The sequence below is a fragment of the Temnothorax longispinosus genome, chromosome 1 (assembly GCF_030848805.1).
Source record: "Temnothorax longispinosus isolate EJ_2023e chromosome 1, Tlon_JGU_v1, whole genome shotgun sequence".
NCBI classification, from domain to species: domain Eukaryota; kingdom Metazoa; phylum Arthropoda; class Insecta; order Hymenoptera; family Formicidae; genus Temnothorax; species Temnothorax longispinosus.
Genome location: NC_092358.1, coordinates 22,175,673 through 22,197,486, shown reverse-complemented (window position 1 = coordinate 22,197,486; position 21,814 = coordinate 22,175,673). Strand labels below are relative to the sequence as shown.

Sequence of the window (21,814 nt, the reverse complement as noted above, 5' to 3'; positions counted from 1 at the left end):
TTGATTTTTCGTTCAACCAAACAGGCGAACGCGTGATTGACACGTGTTGTAGCCAAGAATGAACGATCGATCGCGCTACGATTGGTCAGACCCTAGATTTACCGGACCTGACCGCACTCGGGTGATTCCATTCCTTTATAATTTACAACACTTTCTTACGACGTAAAAGAAAGAAAAGAAAATTCCGACTGCAATGAAAAAGAAAAGATTCCGTTGATTTGTTGCAGCAGAGAGACGCAATTAACAAAGAACACGCGAAGCGGATTAAATGGGAACGGCTTACCCCGCGATTGCAATTTTTATTCGACGCTGGCACTGTTTTAATCTCGCGCGGGAAGATACATTTAATTTAGAGAAACATTTATGGGGGAAAACTTATCAGTTTCTTCCCACGCGTTGCGTCATTTCTTCATTGACGCGCGTGAATTATATCCACTGAAGGTACACGTCATTGAAATTACCCCCTTGCTGCATCTCAAACTATTCTCATTGAAATTATAATGACTCACAAATTCACTCGGTGATTCACTAACAGATCGCCACCAACGGAATCGTTCTTCGCGGATATAAAACGAGCGAGATGACTCGTTGGTTTCCTGCTCCCCTCATTGATCAGCCGGCGATAGCGTCGCGGATTCGCGCGCGTCACGCGGCCGATCGAACGACAAAAAACACGTATCGGGTATGCGGAAAGTATACGGGCACTCCTTGAAAAAAGTTGCGGCAGTAGTTTCGCCGAGAGACAATCACCTGTCGAGCACCTGTCACGCGTTGTTTACGCGGTCCTCCCGCCGGAGCGCGGATTCGCACCACCTGCTCTCGCCGAAAGGGGATGCTAAACGCGCTTCGGAGTCCGCGCGCGCTCCTCGCGCGGGGGTGAGAACGGTCGGAGAACGCCCGTGTGGAACTGCACGGGGGGTTTTGCGTCCGGATCTTCAATCTGTTACTTACGCAACGGCGGGACGACTCGCCGATCCGGCGTAAAAACCGCAGAAAATCCGCTCTTTCCCCGCAGTCCGGTCTCGGCCGAGGGAAACAAATATGGCGGTACGACGGTCGTACTGGAGCTGCAACTGCTCCACCTCGCAGTTGCCGTATTGTACCACAAAATCAATACCCCGCGTTGCTACCAACACACCATCGTTTTGTCATCGCGAGGCAAAGCCGCGCGGCGGCACGCACGTCCACGCTCGCGCTCATCTCTCCTGGCCATGCCGGTGGGCGAGCCGCCCACGTATACGCGTCGATTATGGGAATAAAAGGATTGACCTGAATGAGAATTCGATACCCTCGCCCGTTGGTCTCGCTGATAACGGGTCAGTCCGCGCCCCCAACACCGAAAACCGAAATCTCTCGTTCGTCCGCCCGCGTGCGTTCCCGTATATTGTCTCGACGTCGCTTCTCCTCATCCTTTCGATCAACAACGGCGATTCCTCCGCGAAAGAAACGACGACTTGCGCTTTGACGTCACACGAAGAGAGTGGCCTGGGAAATAAAAAGTCGGAGGAGATCGATTGATTCTTGTTCCTTAGGCGCGCTTGGGCTCACATCGCTCGCTCGCCGATCCAATTGGGGGATTCGCGGGAACTGGTTACGCGCAAGAATCCTGGGAATGTCCTAATTACTGTTCCAATCCGCTGGTTCGTCGGCTGCCCTCTTTGATTGCCTCGGCATTTTCTCTCGAGAGTTGGTCACTGGGAACGTGTTCAGGGACAGAAACTGACCACACGAAAATGGCACGTGGGCTAAGCACGTGCAGTTAATTTCGAGCGCGTCGTTAATTTAGTCGGTATTGGAAAGGGTGTTAAGATTGCACCGTTCAGATACGGCTCGTCCGAGAGAGATATATATATTTGCATCCATGCACTCGTGCGCGCGTATTCATGGCCATAAATAGAAACGGCGTCCGATATCTCCAATAATCCATTCCTCCGGCTCTTCCGCATTTCGAGCTCTCTATACCTACAAAAATGTAGCGCCGAGAAGCTCATACATTAATGCAGATATATTCGTCTCTTTACTTGAGAAATTTTCAAATTTATTCCTTCAGCTTGCGACAATATTCAACTGGAGGAGCGTCATAAAACCACTGATAAAATATGGCTATTTTCATAACTGAGTACTGGAAATAAAGTCTTTTTTAAAGTGAAATTTATGTGGGAAAAGAATTATATCAATTGCTCTTGTCAATTAATCATGTGGGAATTAACAAGATTCACGAGATTTATCGTCTGTTATAATATTGTTGCGATATGGGATTACCGTGAAATCCCTCGCTGTATCAGATCGCGTATTATTGTCGGGTATCCAACGTGATTTGTCTTTAAACAAACTGAATTTTATAATAATAAAATTATGATTGTAATCGTTGGACTCGGATTTAGTGAGATTTGGACTCGGATTTGAAAAGAATAAATTGTAAATGTATACAACAATATATACGTGCATACACTGTAAAAAAATTTTGTAAAATTACAACTATTATAGTGGGTAATTTTGAGACCCACTAATAGTTATAATTATACAATGTAATGGTTGTAATTTTACAAAATTACAGTACGGAAGGAAAAAATAATTTTGTATTACAATTACACAAATTAAAAATGTGTGGAAATTTACACCTATTATAGTGGGTCTCAAAATTACCTATAATTTTACAAAATTTTTTTACAGTGTAAGATTTTTTAATCTCTTATTGTTCTTATACTATAATTTTATTAAGTTATTCAGAAGTTCTATAATCAATAATTTTATGATCGTGACCTTGGCTATTCTATCTCGACGTTTAATATGTATACTTTCATTGGCATGGAGGTTTTTTCAGTTTGTCTCTGCCAAAACAAAAAGTTGTACTGGTACCGATTCGTACGAATCAGACAATTAGCGAAGACTTGGCAGTGTCATTTACGTTCGACGTGGCATAAAAACGAACGGCCCACATTTCGGTTCGCTGGCTATCGGCCAATTTTCCGCAGGACCGCCGACGAGAGGGACGAATCAGCCTGGGACTATCCCCGGTTACATCGTTAAGGTCAATCTGTCTCACTATGTCAGTGTGGCACCTAGCGCCATGTCGCCGATAAAGAGGGATGGTATAATAGCGATTCTACTATTGTCTGCACGATGATTCACGTGAACATTTTCATTCACAGAAAACGCTGCATTTTGTTAGAAACAATTAAAAATTCTATATTTTCACGTTGCAACGCGTTCGTGAAAACAACGCTCTCTTTTCCAATTAGTTTTTTTATGACTTCTACACTCATGTAAAAATTGTCATTTTTCAATTATATCAAATCATAAAATGTCTCTAATCATTAATACATGAAGATAAAATATATATCTTAATCAGAAAATTCGTCAAAAGTTTGGCCTAGTAAATTTCTTGTAATAAATATGTAATAAAAATTTTCTTGGAACTTTTATTTAAAAAAGAAAGAATGAATGTTTCTCTTGCTCTATATAACTCAGAAATTCACATTAATTTCAAAAAGTTTATCCTATTAATCCTTAACAATAAATATAAGATCAATCAAAATAAATTAGTGAAATGATAGATATTTCGTAATGTGTTATAACGAACCATCACTATGAGCAGTTTTTAGCTTTAGATATTGCATTCAAGTCGAGAGCACTTTGCACTCAAGTATAGTCAGTCCTCCAATTTAATAAAGATGGTCGACGATATTCTCGATTGTACAAGAATAGAAAAGACTAGCAATATAAAAGATTTATAAAAGAGTCTCCGAATCTGTCTAAATAGCATTCAAAATTTGTAAAATAATTAGATAATTGTCCAAACGATTTCATATTTAAATATCGAAGATTGTGAAACCTTGATTTTCGGATAACAAGTTTAATCGAAAGTATAGATATATTGATTTTTAGCAATTTATTTTATAGAACAGTCACATCTCTCTTTCTTCGTGCCGCCACCTCGCTTTTCTTTGATTGATCAAAAGCAAAATTCAATTTCTCTAACTAAATTTAAACGTGATTGGACTCGATAATCGCGAAATGCAAACCGTGTTCCACATTTCGCAACCACTGCAACGTGAAGTATCGAAAAGCGTATCAATAAACTGCGTTCGCCGTGTTAATGGAAGCCGCTGCGAGTCGGTCGACATCCTTCTTAGAAGCAGTTACACAATTTTAGTGACTGACGGAAGCTGCATTACGCGGTAACAGATGCTTTCTTCGTCGTCAGACGGAAATTAATATTGATACCCGTTCGACCGATCGTCTGGAGAATTGTTCGTTACGTCATTCGCGATAATAATAACTCTTCAAACCATCTTGGAAAATAGCATTTAGGGGATGGTAACGTATTTATTAATTAATAGGTACTTGAAATAAGTTTGTGTCATTGAAACCATCAGCAATAGATTGAAACCACTCGATATGTATATCTCTCTTAAAATTTCTACATCTTGTAGATGAAGCGAACTTCATCTACAAGCGAAGGGCTTAATTTCGTTTCAGTGACTTCGTCACTGTTCCAAACTCCAACTAGACCGGGAGCGCTTATTGGTTTTCCTTCTTAAATCGCAAGGATATCAGACAGTTGGTTGTCAGATAGAATTAAGGAAAGTATATCTGGCATATAAAGAAGATTTCTTTGTCCTTTATCTTCTTCAATTCTGAGTCTTTTCTGAGATATAAATTTGTTTTTTATTAAGAATAAATGCAGATATTATTTTATAAATAGTTCTGGACATCGATTTTGAAAAGAAGCACCTATCGCCGCTTTAATCGATATGCCTTGAATGTCAAGTTAAATTTTACATGGATAATCGAATGCTCAGCTGAATAGTCGCAGCTGTTCTCTAATCTAAAGTCGTTACATCGAACAGTTTGCGTCTCAAAGTAAGAATCTCCATTCCGAGTATCTCACTTGGTATTCCCTTAAGACGAGATTTCAAGTAAACGCGACTATAAATATGGACTTAGGAATTCAAGATTAAAGCACACACTGGTCTTAACGCTGAAATAGCGGTAATAAAATCTCCGTTATTTCCTCCTACATAAACAAAGCGAGGTTCATGACTCCATCGCGTTCAACTCCGATTTAATTGCAACTCGTTAGGATAAGGACGGACTATTTGAGTCAATATATTTTAAAGAAAAAATCGGATAAAAAATTTTCATAACAGAGAGGAGCTTTTCAATTTTTAAAGTAGAGAGGGCTTTTTGGCTTGAAAATTTTTATCCGATTTTATCTTTAACTGACTCGAATAGCTCGAATCTCCTTACCCTATTCTTATTTCTCAACCGATCCTTCGAAATTCTCGGATCGATGGTAGAACTACTTCTTAAGAGTGGTATTTTGCATCGAATAAATAATAAGAAACAAGCATAATGAAAAATATAGCAAAAAATAGACACTAGTAATATTAGAGATAAAAATTGTTAAGATAATTCTAACATTGTAGAATAATCTACAGAATTGTGTCGTGCGTAAAATAAAAAAAAATGCAAAAATAAAAATGCAATTTTCTTACATTGTTATTTCATTAAAGGATTTAATTTTAAAAAACGGAGATTTAATTTTCAAAGTTTCATTATATGTTAAACGTCTTAAATCGAATATACATTTCTACTTGTATAAATACAAATTATATAGTTTATCGTATGTTTGAAATTTACATATTTCTCTAAAAAAGATCCAAATCACATTAAGATATCTCATACTTTAACGTTTCTGCCCTTCTCCTATGATTAATGAATATTTAAAAAGTCTTAAAAGAAAAAAGGCAAATTGTATTGGGAGAAAGAAAAGAAAAAAAACAGATCTGAAGCGAAGGGGAAAGAAAGCTTCGATATCTCGTATTCGTGCGAAGCTCGTGAGACAGTTATAGCGATATAAATTGCTAAACAGCATGCCATCCAGCAAGACAGCAATGGCAATAAATTGTACGCCGGGGTAATCGCGAAAGAAAGCGCGAGGGGCGCCTTCTTCGAAGAAGAGGGAACGCAAGGTGATAGGGGCTTACGGGGGTCGCCCCGGACGACGGCGATCGCGCCGTCGTCGTCCTCGTCGTCGTCGTAGTCGTCGTCGACGGTGGTGGCGGCGGTCGATGCTACGAGGTACCGTCGTTGGCGCTGGTATCGCTTGAAAATAAGCTCGCCCGAAAGCTCCACCGACTGCAGTAGCCCGGCATCCGTCGGCGCCGCGGCCAGGATAAAAGCTTCGCGCACACGCGGACTTGGCTCTGCCGTAGGAGGTCTGCCGATGGAAGCTCGTCGCTGAAAGCGCACGCTATGCGGATCCCGTCGTGATCCACGTATCGCGGGACGGTATATCGTTTCTTTTATCTCTTCGCCTCCACCCTGTCCCTCTTTCATCCCTTCTTCTTGCAACCCTTCTTCTCTTTCGCGCCTTTCCCCGATTTAATCATCCTTCGGCAGCGGGCCAGGGCGTCGTGGTGATTTGCGTGTCGCGGGGGAGACAAATGTGCACGGTGGACAGCAGTGTGACATAGTGCGCGGAAGTAGGGGACGAAGAGATCGGCAGGAGGGCAGAGGAGCGAGGAACGCGGGAAGAGGAGTAGCAGAAGGTGGATGATGATGATGAGGGGGCACAGGAAGAGGGCGCCGAGCCCTGATGCATTCGCATTTTCTACATAGGGGGTACCGTTACGTCCGACTCCGAAGGGAACTGGTCGAGTTTTCTTTGCGTGACTCGCTCCGATTGAGAGATTCTCGGGGTTTGAATCGCTTGAGATCCAGCTTCACCTGAGATAACGTCTTGAAACAAAACGCCGAAAATATTGCAAATTATCGCAAAGATCCCGTAAAGAAGAGATTTAAATGTTCGCGAGCCGAGAGCAAAAGTTATTCGCGAGTAAACATTCGAAGACTATTAAGTAGGATAACATATTGCCTCTATGTAGGTAAATTTGCGCCACGATAAACAGGAGCTTTTAGAATCACGTTTACCTCTAAGAAATTAATTCATAAGCCTTGTACTTTCATGAATATCCACGAAAAAGCTTTTTATTGACTATTTTCTTAGATGCTAAGTGGTTCTAAAATTATCGCTTAACGCGGTGCAAAGTTATTCCTTTCTTTTTCTTTTATTTTATGAAAAGAAAATAAATAGTAGTCGTGCGAATAAAGTCATTTCTTCATTTTGATGTAAATCTTGAAAGATGTGTACGAGAAAAGAAGTTACGTAAATAGATTTCGCTATCGAACTATTAATATATAGTAGAATATCTCTTTATAAAGAAGTTGCGCCACATTATTTTTTATATTTACGTTTATAATTATTTAATATTAGTGATTGCGGTAAAATCGGAGAATAAGATAATGCTTTCACAACTTTCTCGTTATTAGGAACTGTTGACAACTATGAAGTATCCTGACTTTTTGTTATCTACTCCGGGTGCTATCAAAATTACATTAGGCAAAGGAAAGGTTAGATAGACTTGCAATAGAGACACGCTATGCAATAGGGTATACCCCCGACGTAAATCATGCATTAGAAAAGCGTAGTAAGCTTGAAAAAGTTATTAAAGTTGTATAAGCACTTTTTGTGGATGTTATAAAAAAATATACATTATATATATTTATACATATAAATTTATCAATGTATAAGCAAAGCAATTATTAGATCTTATGATCATACGTCGCAATTGGTAATTAAATTAAGATTCAGTAAACAGCATAAATTAAGTAGATATTATTTTTTTAGACAAAGTAACAGATTACTTTCAGTAATGTTCAATAACTTTATCATCTTTACTAATCAATTTATTACGACGTACAAAACGCTTTTCTTAATCGCTATCTTTCTCTTATTTTTAATGGGGTACATAAATAATTTACTTTTTATTTATATTAATTAATTGCTTTATTTAATTGATTTTTTTAAACAAAGGATAAACTACATGAGTAAATTATTTTCAAGTACGAAGGACACGATACAGTCTTTAATCCCTTCGATTAAACGACTCCACGTGAACTCACATAAACCTCCTTAAAACTCGTTATAAGTTTTATCCTTATTCTCTCTTGTGTATAATGTGTGACAGTATATAAATAAAATCCAATAACGTGCGAAGCAATATTTTGGATCTCAGGGCCGGGATCAATCCTGAGTCCAACAGTCATTTCGTCTTTCTTTAGGACGTCAGAAACTTCCGCCGGAAAATTCCATGAATTGCCTTCGATGACCAAGAAACTTGAGGAGCAACTTTACCTCGATACTGAAGGCTTGAGACATTTTAAGAGGCACAGATTCCGTCTTTCTGACCCTTACAAATTTTATATGAATATAAAAATTGAGTAAAATTTAATAATAAAACATAATCAATAAAATATCCATGATAAAACTTGTAAGAAATCTTCTATCTTCTCTCTAACAAGAATTCAATGAAAACCAAGTTATGTGCGACGTTAATAGGTATTGTCCGTCTCATTTATCTTTCATGAGAATCGAACGATCGCGTCATTGTGCCGAAAGCCGATAGTGCCCATAGACCAAGTTGGAAACACGTAATTGTCCGGCACTTCCTTGTCCTTTGCTTCCTGCAATAACCTACGTTGAAATTAAAGGTGTTCTATAAAGTTGTTACTACGAGAAATTCAAATCATGAATTGAAATTTATAATAGTCTCAGTTTTAATATAACATTGTTGTTTTAAACAAAACGGAGCTCTTTGGATTATTTAAGAGCTAGATAAACTATCGTTAATTTTCCCTCCTTCCAATGGGGAAAAAAAAGATTACTGCAATCTATGAATACGATAAAAAAATGTTAGATTCATGATAGTATTGATTTCGTCTATTTCCACTGCCATTTACAGGTCCCATATATATATATACGTACATGCCCCTAGTTTGCCAAAGAATAAAATAGACCGCGAAACAATATCACACAACCCCTAGATAATATAAAAAATTATACTCTTTCATCATTCGACCGAATGTACGTCGCAAAAGAAGAGAAAAAAAAGTCGTTTAATCGATACGTCGCTTCAAGGTGATCAAGATAAATGGCGCTCGTTGCACAATGCGTACAAAAGAATCTCACCTCTAACGGAAGCATTCCAGCGCATGCTAACCCCCGGGAATTTCCGTAAGAGAAATCATCTCTCGGAGGGGTGACTCTCTCTCTCTTCCTCCGCGAGGTCTTTCGGGGCACGAAGAAAACTCGACTCGCGATACCAGACGGCAACGGAGGACAAATACCTGCGAATTGCCTGCAGATCGTTCCGTCTCTTCGACGTCCGACGTCTGACGACGAGCAGCAGGCACGCCGAGGACGACGGCGGCGACGACGACGACGACGACGACGACGACGGCAACGACGACGACGACGGCGACGACGTCGCTTAGGAGCCCCCAGCACGAAACCAGCACTGCCGTTTGTTCTCCGAGATGGCGGACGAAAAGGAGAAGCAGACGTTCTTGCAGAAGCTGCTGTTCTACACGACCGCGTTCTTCATCCTCCTCAGCACCTTCAGCCTCTTCGCCTTCCTCTTCTTGGTCCCCTTCGTTATCGACCCCGCCTTCACCACCATCTTCATGCAGTTCGACACTCGACCCGCCGAGTGTGTTACCATCGACGTTGAGTCCAGAAGAGGTGAACAATCGGCAACCCTTATCTCTCACACCTGTTCGCTCTCGTTGTCGCTCCTCGTTGCATGTGTTGTGTAAACTCTCTATTCTTCGCTCTTCTGAGAATTCTTCCTTCGCGCGCAATCTAAGTCCTTCACGTTTCTTGTTTCTATGTCCAAGCATGTGTGTTTGTTGGTATGAACATATATCATTTTGCGTTTGTATGCACGTGATGAGAGACGTTTTATAAAGTTGTAGAAAAATCGCGTCCAAATCACATCTAATCTCATTAAATTTTAATTCTCCATTAGATGAATACCGTGACATAACTGGTAAAAGAGACATATCGTGCGTAATTTAAAATAAAAAAGTTTGCGACATATATTAGAAAAAATGATACTCTTTTTTTTCCCAAAGAAAATTATGTATTATTTTATTCTAAAAATATTTCACGTGACAGACAATGATAAACGTATTACACCAGGAATTGACGTAAATTCCCATTTATAGAATTAGGTCAGCGTCAAAATATGCGAGTTTCATGAATGATTGGAAAGGCTATTTCCCAGACCGAACAAAAGTGACGAAGAACGTCCGTACAGGACAGCTGACGTTTCCGCGCTTAATTTCATATTTATCGTATCACAATTTATTTAGTTGGCATAAAACAGCAATCGCATCCACCTCTGATTAGCAGTGAAGTCGTAGGAAGATCAGCACATGGGCAACAATAACGGAAGTAATTGCGCTTTTAATTATAACGGCAAACGTTGAAGAACGCCGCGCAGTTCCGTCGTAATTACTTCGTCTTCCTTCGCCGCCTGGGAAATGCTTCCCTAACTCGCTCTGGATCACGATAAATTCAACGGAGATTGTAACAAAAAAAAAAAGCCTATGAATTTTTTATCCCCCGATGGCACGCATTTGCCTTTCATGTCGGGCCGTCCACCGCACGTTCGTGAATAGCTAACATAAAAGTTTAATACTGTCCTATGAATTTTAATTCTCCATTAGATGAATACCGTGACATAAAATTCCCGAGGAACAGAGAACGTCGTTTCTCTGCATGTTTCAGGGGACTTCTCTTGGCTCGCAGGAGAATATATATGTGTATCATAAATTTATTAGTAGTCGTTATTTGAATAAATCCTTCGTTTTTTTTTTTTTTTTTTTAATCCAGAAAGAGAGAACCAGCGAAACTTTAGTAATTTAGTTAAATAACATTTGCGGGAACGAGCTTCTCTATCGAGTGAAAAATACAAAGATATAAAAGGAATCGAAAGAACCGGTCAATCGTTAGCCAGGAAAGAGAGGCCGCGGCGAGTGGTGATAAGATCGACGCAACTGGTGTCTTTGTGCTCTTGGTACCCCCGCGGCTCACGTTCATTCGAGTCTCCCTTCGTTTCTCCTTCGTCACTTGAATTTTCTTCTCTTCACGGACGTCAATAGGGGTGCAGGTGCTCTTCACGATTGAGCACCGGCCTCGTGTCAACATCCCTTGCAACTTTACGTCACGATGCAAAACACTTTCTGGACGACGGCTCAATCTCCGACACTCTCTGCTTTGCCATCGTCTTCGCCTCTGGTCTCCGCATGCACGTTTCCGATATTCGTTTCACACGGCGGATCTATCCTCTCGCAATGTGTGTCTATCCGCGTTGACTGTATATCTGGAATAAATTTGCGACTGTGAGTTATTACTTTTTCATTTAAACGTCACGTCGGTGATGGATATAGCGATTATCTAGAAATTTGAATAAATTAACGAATATTTCATAAATTCTTGAATGAATTGTGTGTAATGCTTGTTGACGGTTGCAAGCTTCAAACTTCAATCTCGTAAATTTTCATAAAGAATTATCCATTTTCATGGAATTGTCAATGTTTCAATCCGCTGTCTCACGCTTTCACTCGTTTTTTACGACTTGATGTATGTATGTGCGTACGTGTATTTTTGGATGTGTCACTCATTTTTTTTCCAGTTATTTGTTCATGCGCGAATGTTCTTTGTATTGTGCTTGGATTGTGTATTCCGCGGCCGCGGCAATTTCCATGAATGATCGTTGAGTCCAGGTACGAGCAATTGCTCATGGACATCCTGTAGAGAGGGTTGCACTAAGGAACTGTACGATTGCACGCAAATACGCGTCAACTATAAGCTACCGGAAAACACGACCGAGGGGTCGGATGGGGAAGGCGGAGCGGTAGGAAGTGTCGAGGACGACGAAGAGAACAAGCGGATGCCTCGTTACGAGCGTTCCTTAGGCGAGTACATCGAAGACGGCGACGAGAACTTTGCCGTGGATGACGAGAACGGACTGCCGAAATCTTTCCCTACAGGTACAAAGTGATATCACACCGAGGATTTGAGATTCAATCCTACCTTCGATCATCTGAATCCGTTCCATATTTGTTTTCGAAAAGAGAAGCTTGCTATTTATTCGTGTAATTGATATTTTACATATGCATCAGAACCGTTTTGACGCTATAAATGTCATAAAATTATAAAATCCTATTCTGTTATCCAATCAAAGAGCCAACAGAAATAATAGGAACGTTGAAGTAAAATTTTAAAACTATTGATAACTGTATTAACTTTTCATAATTACATTATATCTATAATTATATAAATATCTTGTCATATTTTATGATTTTACAATTATTACCGGAATTGAAAAGTCTTCGTTGCGATGAATTATTCTGATTGATTCTACGTGCGAAAATCGTTAGAAACAGGTGCGGACTTAACGAAGCCAATAGATAGAGAACTAAAACTGTTACAGCACCCGCGAGAGAGGGATAAGTTTTCTCCGGTAAAACTTCAGCGATTCATCTCGCTGAACGTGAGAGCGTATTGTATACAGAAGTCATTATACGTTTTCTTTGTCCCCCCCCCCCGTCCGGTTTGTTCTTCCGGTTCTCCCGCTGGAACGCGTTCCCCCGTTGCCGAACAATAACGAGGGAAAGTTCGCAGGTCTCATGGGCAACGACTCCGTGTGGTACTTCACCGGGGCCAAGCTGTTCCCCAACGTAAAAGGCTGTGGATACCCTCCAATACTGAATTGCAGTATTTTCTACCGGCAGTACGCCAACATAGGGCAGAACTTTAGCTGTTACTACTCGAAAGTGGATCCCGGGATAGTCATCAGCGACCTCGACATGTGGCAGGTCTCTGGCCGTTATTGTTATACACTTCCCACGCCGTGGACACTCTCTCTCGTCGCGTCTATGTGTGTCTGTCTCCAGTTCCAACCCTAAATCCCTGGATGTGCGAATTCCTTCGCCGACGCGATGGCATCCGTCGGCCACTGACGTGGCTTTAGCTTCCCGGCGTGTTATAACCCGGTGACCGGATTATAGTTCAGGCGATTTGCCATCTATATCGGTATGTGCGAGTCACGCGAAAGAAGTGCTATGTGACTTTTGCCCGAGTTAAACGCCGGGACTTGAGCCGCGCACTTGAGAATCAATACTGCGGCTGCCTATCGGGAGCGGAGCGTGATATACCGGCCGAAACTGTTTCGTATGAAATGATTAAATGGATCACGGTAATGAGTTCGTGCGGAGAACGGTGAATCGGCTCTAACTGGAAACACAGAGACACTCTCACGAAAGTCATTCTCCCGACAGTCCCGACTGTCACTTTGATCGCGGCTCTATATGCTGCAAATGAGTCTCGCGTTTATTCCTGTAGAATGTCTGGGGTTCATCTCTTTATGAATCTCGCATAATCTCGACTACGTGTTGAAAGCGATATAATTTCCGTCGAGTTTAGACCTCGACGCCGTAGATACCTGAAAATGATCCTCATTTCGAGACAATTGGTGTAAAACGGATTTCTCCCGCATCTGCACCGAAAATTAATTAATTCATTCAATGGAATTACATTGCGAAAGATCACACGTAGAAGATGTAAGCGATAGCAAAGAGCGGAAGAGGAGATTTTCCGAGCGTGGGGGCACAGCGCGAGTAGCGTTAACGGCGACGGAAATGCGACCGTCCGCACGAGGAACGGACAATGCATTTCAAAGCGGTTGAATGGGCGGCTCGATGACAATAAAGACGGAAGCCATCGCGGCGCGCGATGCGCCGCCCGGAAGAAAAGAAAATTTCTCCCGGCGCGCAGAAATCCAATTTCCACAAGTGTGTGCGGCCGGCGTGCTATTATAAACCCGCCGATAATATCGGCGATCCCGGAAAAGCCCGCCAATCCTTCGAACGAATGGACGACAGGAAGAAATAGGATCACGTGGCGCGAATAACACGGCTCTCTCTCGGGACTGTTCTGCCGCCAAATTTATAGAAATTTATAGAAAGGTCATTTTACAGGATCAACTCGGCCGTGTCTTGGCAATGAAATTGCCATAGTGATATCGAATAACGTTTTTTTTATATAATTTATTCTTAATTGGAAAAGATGATTGAAAAATAACGCTTAGTTATTTCTCAATACAAATATCTCTATAAACGGCTGATCATACATTGACTGCTACCACTTGTCTAGTTACATTCAGTTTCACTATACTCTTTTGTTCGGATTATATTTATTATCCGTTAAACAATATTGATCTATATAATTTTTCTTATTCTTATTTATGATCAAATTAATTAGTTCCTTTTATTTTTATACTTTGTGATCAGTAATTCGAGTAACTAATTACAAAATTATTCGTAATTAAATTAATCTTTCAGTCGAAATTCGTTCGCGGGATTCCTTCCACAAAACACTGTCTCGATGCATGGGTAAAAGAACCCCGGGATGCACATATTAATTTCCGCCAAGCTCTGGTCACATGTGTGAAACGCTTCCTCAGGTGTACATGAACCTTGTGTACGCGATGGCAATTCCGATACCGTCTTTCATAATCTCGGTGATATACCTCACCATCGCCTACTTCAAGATCTACAACGAAGACGAGGTGGTCCTCGTAGGTGGCGAAGAGGGTGAGGAAGGGGAGGAAGGGGAAGGCGACGGTACACCCTTGCCGCCCACTAGCGGTGCACTGACGCCCGGAAGTGAAGCCTTCAGGGAGGATTTGGCGAGCTTCGGGCACCAACTCAAGGTCGCGATGGCCGACGACATCAGCAGGGAAAGTCTTGACGGGATTCCTAACTCGCTCTCCGCTCAGGGGTAAGCACCGCTTCACCGAAAATCTCGTGTGGTATCGATTGACTTTAGGAACGCGTGTCAACGTAAAGAGAGACCGGCCAGACCTCGCTATCTTACTTGTTGACTGTCGATCTAAGCTTTTAAGTGTCTTCGTGGTTTTCCGTAGGGCTTCGAGAAGACTTGCTCTAAGCATTAACTGTGAACAGGCATAATCACTTTAACCGCAATCGCCGACGATTTAGAGTTATTCCTTAGGAATGGTAATCCTGCCTGAGCCCCAGAGAAGCTATTACGGCGCAATTCTCTCTTTCTCTCTCTCTCTCTCTCTTTCCGCATAACAATATACATAAAGGCCCGTATTCTCAGTTCACTTTCATAAATGCGCGCATTTAGCATATTTATGTTACATGAATCTCAGAAATAAATGCGCGCATTTATCGACAAAAGTGAACTCTGAGACTACAGGCCAAAGTGAATAACATGAAAAATGATTAACAAAATGTTCGGAGGCACAACATAAAATTAAACAAAACTGTCTTTTTTTTACCCCATTTACCCGTCTGCTTCGTAATCACAGAAAGATATTTATGTTGTCGTAAGAGCTAACTTGAGTCTTAAGTGCTTCACTCGGATGCAATAATTTTACGCCGGGCATAAAATCGTCTGAATGAACGACTCGCTATAGAAACAGCGCGCCGAGTGCATAAATGTCATTCCGCAGTCCGCACGGTTTATATATGTTCAGGTATGACGTTGCCATAGGAGTATTCAGTCAATTTCCTTCGTGGTTTGCGGCGAACCGAAGGTGTTCGATAATCCATGTGAACAAGCATCCCCCTGTATAAAATTGATCAGTTGCGAGCAATCAGATCGGCGCGGCGGCGTGCCAAGTTGTTCACAAACAGCTCGAAATATTCATGTATCTCCATGCAGCCGTCAATTACGAAACGCGTCGTTTGAACAATAACAGCGCGATAAATTTTATGAATATCGACGTTCTGAGGGCATTGTACGTAAAGACGTTCGCTGGAACGTACGCCTCTTCAATGAGACAAATGAGTAATCAATACATTACGAACATTTAATGACGCACGAACGTAGAATACTTCAACTTTCATATACACATTGTTTCACGAATAAATACGACTCGAAAGAAAAAAAATACCAGATATATTGTACGTAAAAATATGTCAGATCACGTACATGTCAGATTGTCATTTCGGTTTCATCGTCAGAGATTTACGTTATTTCAGCACGTTTTAAATTGGGATTAATCGTGCCGCGGATTCTAAAGGTCCGCAGAGGAATTGATTACAGAAATCCTACGACATACATCGTTCAATATTTAATAATCGAGAATCCCGAACTGTATAGCAATCCAAACTTCCGACGAGAATGCGATATACTCGAATGCCGTGGGTGTAGAATGGAGATTATAGGATAAATTCGTGGAAGATAAATTGATCCACGAATTCTAAATCGAATGTTCGATGAATCGCTACGGAAGTACGCGTCATAATAGAGAAGTATCTTCCACCACGGGAAATCGCATCCTCTCTATTCTTCGCATCAACTGTTTTTTTTTTTTCAAATTCGCGATTAACTTCATAAGAATAATTTGTTCGTAAAAAGCTACCGATGTAATAAAATGATGGCGCAGTTAAGTGCTCTCGACCACACTACCGGCGCATCTATCTATAAATAGCGGACTCGGGATGCAGGGCGATATATAGGTCGAACGGCTGCGCGATAGACTGCGAGTCGCCGCTACCTTTCTCCCACCATCGTTCAACCGCATATACACAGAGTAATCTATCCGGAGTATCCCCCGATTCATACCTACCATTCAACGACAGCGACAGAAGCAACGATCAAACACCCCTATTTCCTCGTGTCTGATCTTTCGAGCGGAAACTTCGCGAGTTTACCTTGTGCGACAGCGTAACGAATTTGTTTTCGTGATCTTTCTACACGGGAGAGTACAATTTTCTAAACGTTTCTCAAGAAAAGTCATAAACGACTTCTGAAACATGTATATGCTGCGGAAGGATGAAACATTTTTGAGCAGATACTGGACGCGAACGAGCGTTCTACATCCGCAAATAATCCGTTCCACTCTCGAAGAGAACTACACACGCGACAATGTCTGACCCGTTATGTTTGCCGAGGAGATGTAGTAGCGAGTAGTAGTTCTCCTTCATGCAAAGCTACTTATATTACTTTGCCCCAGTTTATTTTGCCGTCTGTCAGCGAGAAAGCGAGAAAGAACTGCAATTATTATTCTGCAAATCGGAAAGTTGAGGCAAATGCATGACATTTGAGACTATCCATCTTTTTATCTTCCTAAAAAACTTATTCAACAAAAACTTTCCACTATGTGAAAATATATTAAATTTGCAATCATTTCTACTCTCAGTATATCAAAATCACTTTATATTATTCACAATCAAGATTAAATAAATAATAAATAATCCTTTTACTCCTTTTACTGATGGGGAAATCTTTCAGCAATTACAAAAATCTCAGTTTAATTAAATTATTTAACTTCGTTAGAGACTGCTATTAAAACTGTGAATAAAAAAGAGATTTTAAATAGCCAAATTATTGAAATTTCAAGGCTTAGAAATGTGTTATCCTACACAATGAATTCCCAACATATTACTTTAATTCATCTATTTTTGCCCGAGCATGCTCGACGCATGCACGTTTCCGTGCGGCACGAATTCGCACGTGTTCATGATCAATCGTGAGTTAGCCCCCACGCAAACGGGGGACCTGCGGTTTTGTCGTTTATACACGGGATGCGTGAGAGAGGCCACGCTGAGAGAGACCAGGCAAGGACGCGAGCATCGATTCTGACCCAACAAGCCCCGCCTAACTCACCCTTGCTTTCTCGGCCCTCCCCATAGCTTCCAAACGACAGCCCTCGGAGCTCTCTCCTACCTCGCCGAATTCTCGCGGTCGTCTCTTCGCGAATACCGCGCGAGCTTGCAGAAACCGCGAGGTATTAGGGTCGTTTGCGCTCTATGCGCACAGACGAGCAAGTTTGGGATATCAACGAGGCTTCGAATTCACGAATTGAACCAATATGCGAAACATTAAGGGTGAACTCGATCGAGATACACGGTGAAGATAAAAAAAAATGATCTTCTAATCTTAACAACATAATACAGTGCTGCACTTAAAAATATTATGTAAATTACTTTTTAAATAATATAGGAAATAATTTAAATAATATCAGGAAGTAACGTTCTTAATAGTTGAAAGGTGATTACATTCATGTTAATCTTCTCTACAACCAACAATTTAACTTGTAAATAATTCAATCTCGCTCTTTAAGCGGCGAATAATATAGAGATAAATAAGGTAAACCCGAGATGATCTCTACAACTTCAAGCGCGGGGGGTGAATAGTATCGAAATAAATCATGTAAACCCGAGATATTCCTCATTAAGAGGAATTAAGCGAGGACATTAAGCGAGAAGTGTCATATTAGTTTTTAACTTGCAGAAACTTGAGCAAGACGATGACGACGAGTATCTCGACTCCCCCTGGGCCGACGGCAGCAGTTTGAAGCGGCATTTTCAAGGTCTGAATAATATCTCGTGGAGACCACACTAGGCGATTCCATCGCCGTCCGTAAAGAAGCGAGGCGTCACAGCGGCCGAGGAAAGCTTCCTCGACCGAGAAAAGGAGTCAAGTTATCTTTCTGTCTCAGGATCGATTTTAAAATCCACCCTCGCGATTCACGGAGTGAACCAGAGACACACTCGGTACTCTCTCGAGCGAACTCGAATCGTGCGCGAATACACGGCGCGATTCGAGAGCGACCCTTGACTAAAATCTGCCATTTCTCTATCGTAAATCTGTCCCCGTTATAAGCGCCGACTTATATCTGCAGGTGTCACGACGATATTTCGCGACATACCTTTTCCTACTCGATAATAGCTCAATAATTGCGATGTCGTGTGTATCGATAACTCTGTCGCAGACTGTCGTGCCAGAGAGAGGCAGAAACTCTCACGAATGCGGTATCTTCAGCGCGATGCACGTATATGCGCCAAAAAAGTTCTTCGTTTCCTTGCAATGTTTAACATTGGCACGCGGCAGTCGTTATTCCGCGCGCCAGATTGATGATTTACCTCGCACGATGCCTTCTTCGTAGCTTGTCTAAGTGCGATTCGCGATACGAAATCAATTCGCGAATCTCGTGCCTGTATATCGCATCCCATGAAGAACCTGTCCTTACTGTCGTACACGTAGCGCGTTCTCGGGTACACCGTATATTTTTAAACGATTTTCCACGATGTATCCGCGACGGTAGGCGATCGTTCTGCGTAGAAAGGAAGCAAATCGGTTGCTTTGGAAACGGCACGAGTCTATTCTTGAATTGTATAAATCTATAATAATTGTCAGTTAAAAATTTACACGTCGTATAAATGATAAATTTAACGGTGGATTATAAGTCTGCCTGTGCAAGTAATCGATTTCTCGAACGTACGTTTCTATCTATGTATGGTATCACGTTACGAAACTTGAAGAAGCTTGTTTTTATACAAGAAGCGGTTATCGTTTTTACGTAAACGATTCTTTTATATCTTTATATTAACTGATTGAATCTCAAAGTTACCTGGACTCGTGCCATTCTCAAAACGACCGACGCAAACTTGCAACGAAGCGCATTTTACCGAGTATATACGTTCCCTCTGGTTCACTCAACGATTACCGAACGGACGTCCATCCGAAGAACGCAGAAGAGGGAAAGGGACGCTTAGCGAGGTGTCCACTCGCTCGGCGTCGCGCGCTATCTGTATATTAAAAGTCACGAGAGTTAGCTATGGACTTAAAGAACTTAATCAACTATGAGCTAAATACCGTAAAAACGTTATGAGTATTATCAGGTAATTCGCTTGCTGTGTGATCATGATGCGTCCACTCGCGTGCATCGTTAGACACTTTTATCAGACACACCGACGACATCACGTCCGTTCCACTTTTAACTGGCGACACGCTTTTGCAAGTAAAGAAAAAAAAACGCGCGCGATTCGCAAATGTCCACCCCCGCACCCCGTTGCGGCCTCGTCCATGTATCGTCTATGATCTCCACACGCACAAATTCTAACGGTTTTTTCAGGTACCTGACCGACACTCACGAAGAAACGTAGGGTACCTTACGCGAGTCTTACGACTGCTACATATGCGCATTTAAATCGATACGAATGCACAAGGCGAAGGAACGTTCGGTATATAATGCGAGGTGAGGGCTTCTCTCGAGATAAAAAACCGAGGTAGGGCTTGTTGTTGTTTTAGGTACGCTTTCTGCATTTAAACGAGAGAAATTATGCGCTGTTTCTTCAGGAAAAAAAAATAAAAAGAGAAAACAGGTGTTGAGAGCACATAATTAAAAAGGGCAGACCTAGAGTCACTAAATTGTTTTTTTTTGTTATGTACCATTTGTATATTTTAACAATGTTATATTTGACAACATGTTGAGCTGTTCTGTACAGAAATTTCCCCTCAAAGGATGAAATGTACTTGGTGCCCAACGGTTTAAAATAAATCGTAATCGCGATAATTTCAAAATCGCAATAAGCTTCGTGCTACTCCTCAGGCTTAAAAAGAACGGCTAGTCTTATTATCGTCTCAATGTCGGCCGTGAACATAATTAGCTGTTACGTTACGTTATGATTTTAGCATTATAACGTCGCCTGGGATATCGACCAAACGCTTGCCGCATGGAAACTCTGGGAGTACCCAGGTAATACTTCGAAATGCACGTGAGCATTTAGTTTATAGCGTTTGTATCGAAACTTTGAAATTTTACTAAAAACTTGACTGAAAATGTATAATTTGATCATTTACAACCTCGAGTTTTCATCCTCGAAAATATATTGGTGTTCCATGCGGCAATAAACTGGGCGAGATGTGGAAAAAAACCATATGTAATTATCGCTCGACATCGGTTTACGTTTCCGGGATTCGTGCTGTTTTTTTGCGATCATACACACACCGAGCAATACCCACGACACATACACGATACACCACCGTGAAAGGCACATTCAATACACATCGGTAATCTATGGAGAAAAATAAAAAGATAATTGAATTGTTTTTATGGATTAAGAACAAGTTGTCTGTGATCTACAATAATTAAAAGAATATTTAATAAGTATTAACAGATAAAAAGTATAATTGAGATATAATGTTGAACGATGGAGGAAAGAAAATAAACCGAAGGACGCTCGGATTTTATTGGTACAAGTTGAGCGCAGGTTTCTCGAGGCATTGGTTGAGCAATACGATAGTAAGAGAAATAAAATGTCGTATAAAAAATTAAGGTCATCGCAAAGGAATTCTAGAAGAAAAGAGGTATATATTATATAAATTACAAAAAAAAATAGAGACTTATACAATAGAGCACGCAATGTGTGTGAACATTTAAATCGCTACTGTTAATCTGTACTTAACTTGCGATATGAAAACAAAGGTGCGCGTGCTGCGTTCGGATAGTACCAATAAAAAAAAAAATATATATATACATATATAAATATATTATATGGCACTTGACCGTCGCGGCTAAAAGTATATAGGATTAGATAGATTTATAGAAGCGCAAAACACCAAAAATCGTTCCTTCCACCCGCTCCGGCCGTGTATTCGATTTTAAATATATCGCATCTCATATGTGAAGTCAAAGCTCTGTGAATTTATAAAAGCGCACCTCAAAACACAATTAGCATCGTCATCTTACTAAATGAAGGAAAGGAACTATATATATACACGCCCGTATCATCACCGAATAATAAGTTGTTCAACGAGTGTTGCGAAAAATATTCGGGATAATTTTTCTACAATTCTGGCACACACAAGAGGAACGTGCAACATCATCGTCGTCTTTATATTTATGTACATTTCAATTATGAATTTTTCAATATTATTATCGAACTATGATCGATTTTGTGTGAAAGTGTATATGGCTTTTTCTGCGGTTAACAATAAAATGTTTTGTCAAAGCTTTTTTCACGATATACACATATTATTATTATATTTTTTTAAAATGTCTTAAGATATCAATACCTATTTATCTTAATCTGTCCTTGCTTGCTGACTCCAATTCATATCCGCTAAATAATGCATTAT

General features: G+C 40.9%; 1 protein-coding gene and 1 long non-coding RNA gene across 4 annotated transcripts; one reads left to right on the top strand and one right to left on the bottom strand.

Annotated features, from left to right (window-relative positions):
* Positions 1-6,112: 6,112 nt before the first annotated feature.
* On the top strand, positions 6,113-21,702 carry LOC139817811 (protein tipE-like). Of its 3 annotated transcripts, none has more exons than XM_071786118.1 (6): positions 6,113-6,630; positions 9,213-9,589; positions 11,638-11,904; positions 12,539-12,732; positions 14,379-14,695; positions 18,171-21,702. In XM_071786118.1, the coding sequence occupies exons 2-6, from the start codon at positions 9,385-9,387 to the stop codon at positions 18,175-18,177; spliced, it is 990 nt and encodes a 329-aa protein (XP_071642219.1). In that variant the 5' UTR covers positions 6,113-6,630; positions 9,213-9,384; the 3' UTR covers positions 18,178-21,702. The 3 variants fall into 3 exon arrangements, with proteins under 3 accessions (XP_071642219.1, XP_071642208.1, XP_071642212.1); XM_071786107.1 differs by having other exon boundaries at positions 6,131-6,630; positions 18,185-21,702; XM_071786111.1 differs by having other exon boundaries at positions 6,131-6,635; positions 18,185-21,702.
* LOC139817862 (uncharacterized) lies at positions 8,604-9,206 on the bottom strand. Its single transcript, XR_011733315.1, has 3 exons — positions 9,038-9,206; positions 8,834-8,888; positions 8,604-8,739 (listed from the first exon to the last, which is right to left on the bottom strand). It is a non-coding gene; the product is annotated as an uncharacterized lncRNA (long non-coding RNA).
* Positions 21,703-21,814: the final 112 nt, after the last annotated feature.

What these genes read in the sequence shown, in the direction of transcription:
- LOC139817811 (XM_071786107.1), top strand. Translation starts at nt 9,385, where the DNA reads ATGGCGGACGAAAAGGAGAAGCAGACGTTCTTGCAGAAGCTGCTGTTC. An exon ending in GCGACCTCGACATGTGGCAG is followed by an intron (nt 12,733 to 14,378) that starts GTCTCTGGCCGT and finishes ACGCTTCCTCAG; the next exon opens with GTGTACATGAACCTTGTGTA. An exon ending in AACTCGCTCTCCGCTCAGGG is followed by an intron (nt 14,696 to 18,184) that starts GTAAGCACCGCT and finishes TTTAACTTGCAG; the next exon opens with AAACTTGAGCAAGACGATGA.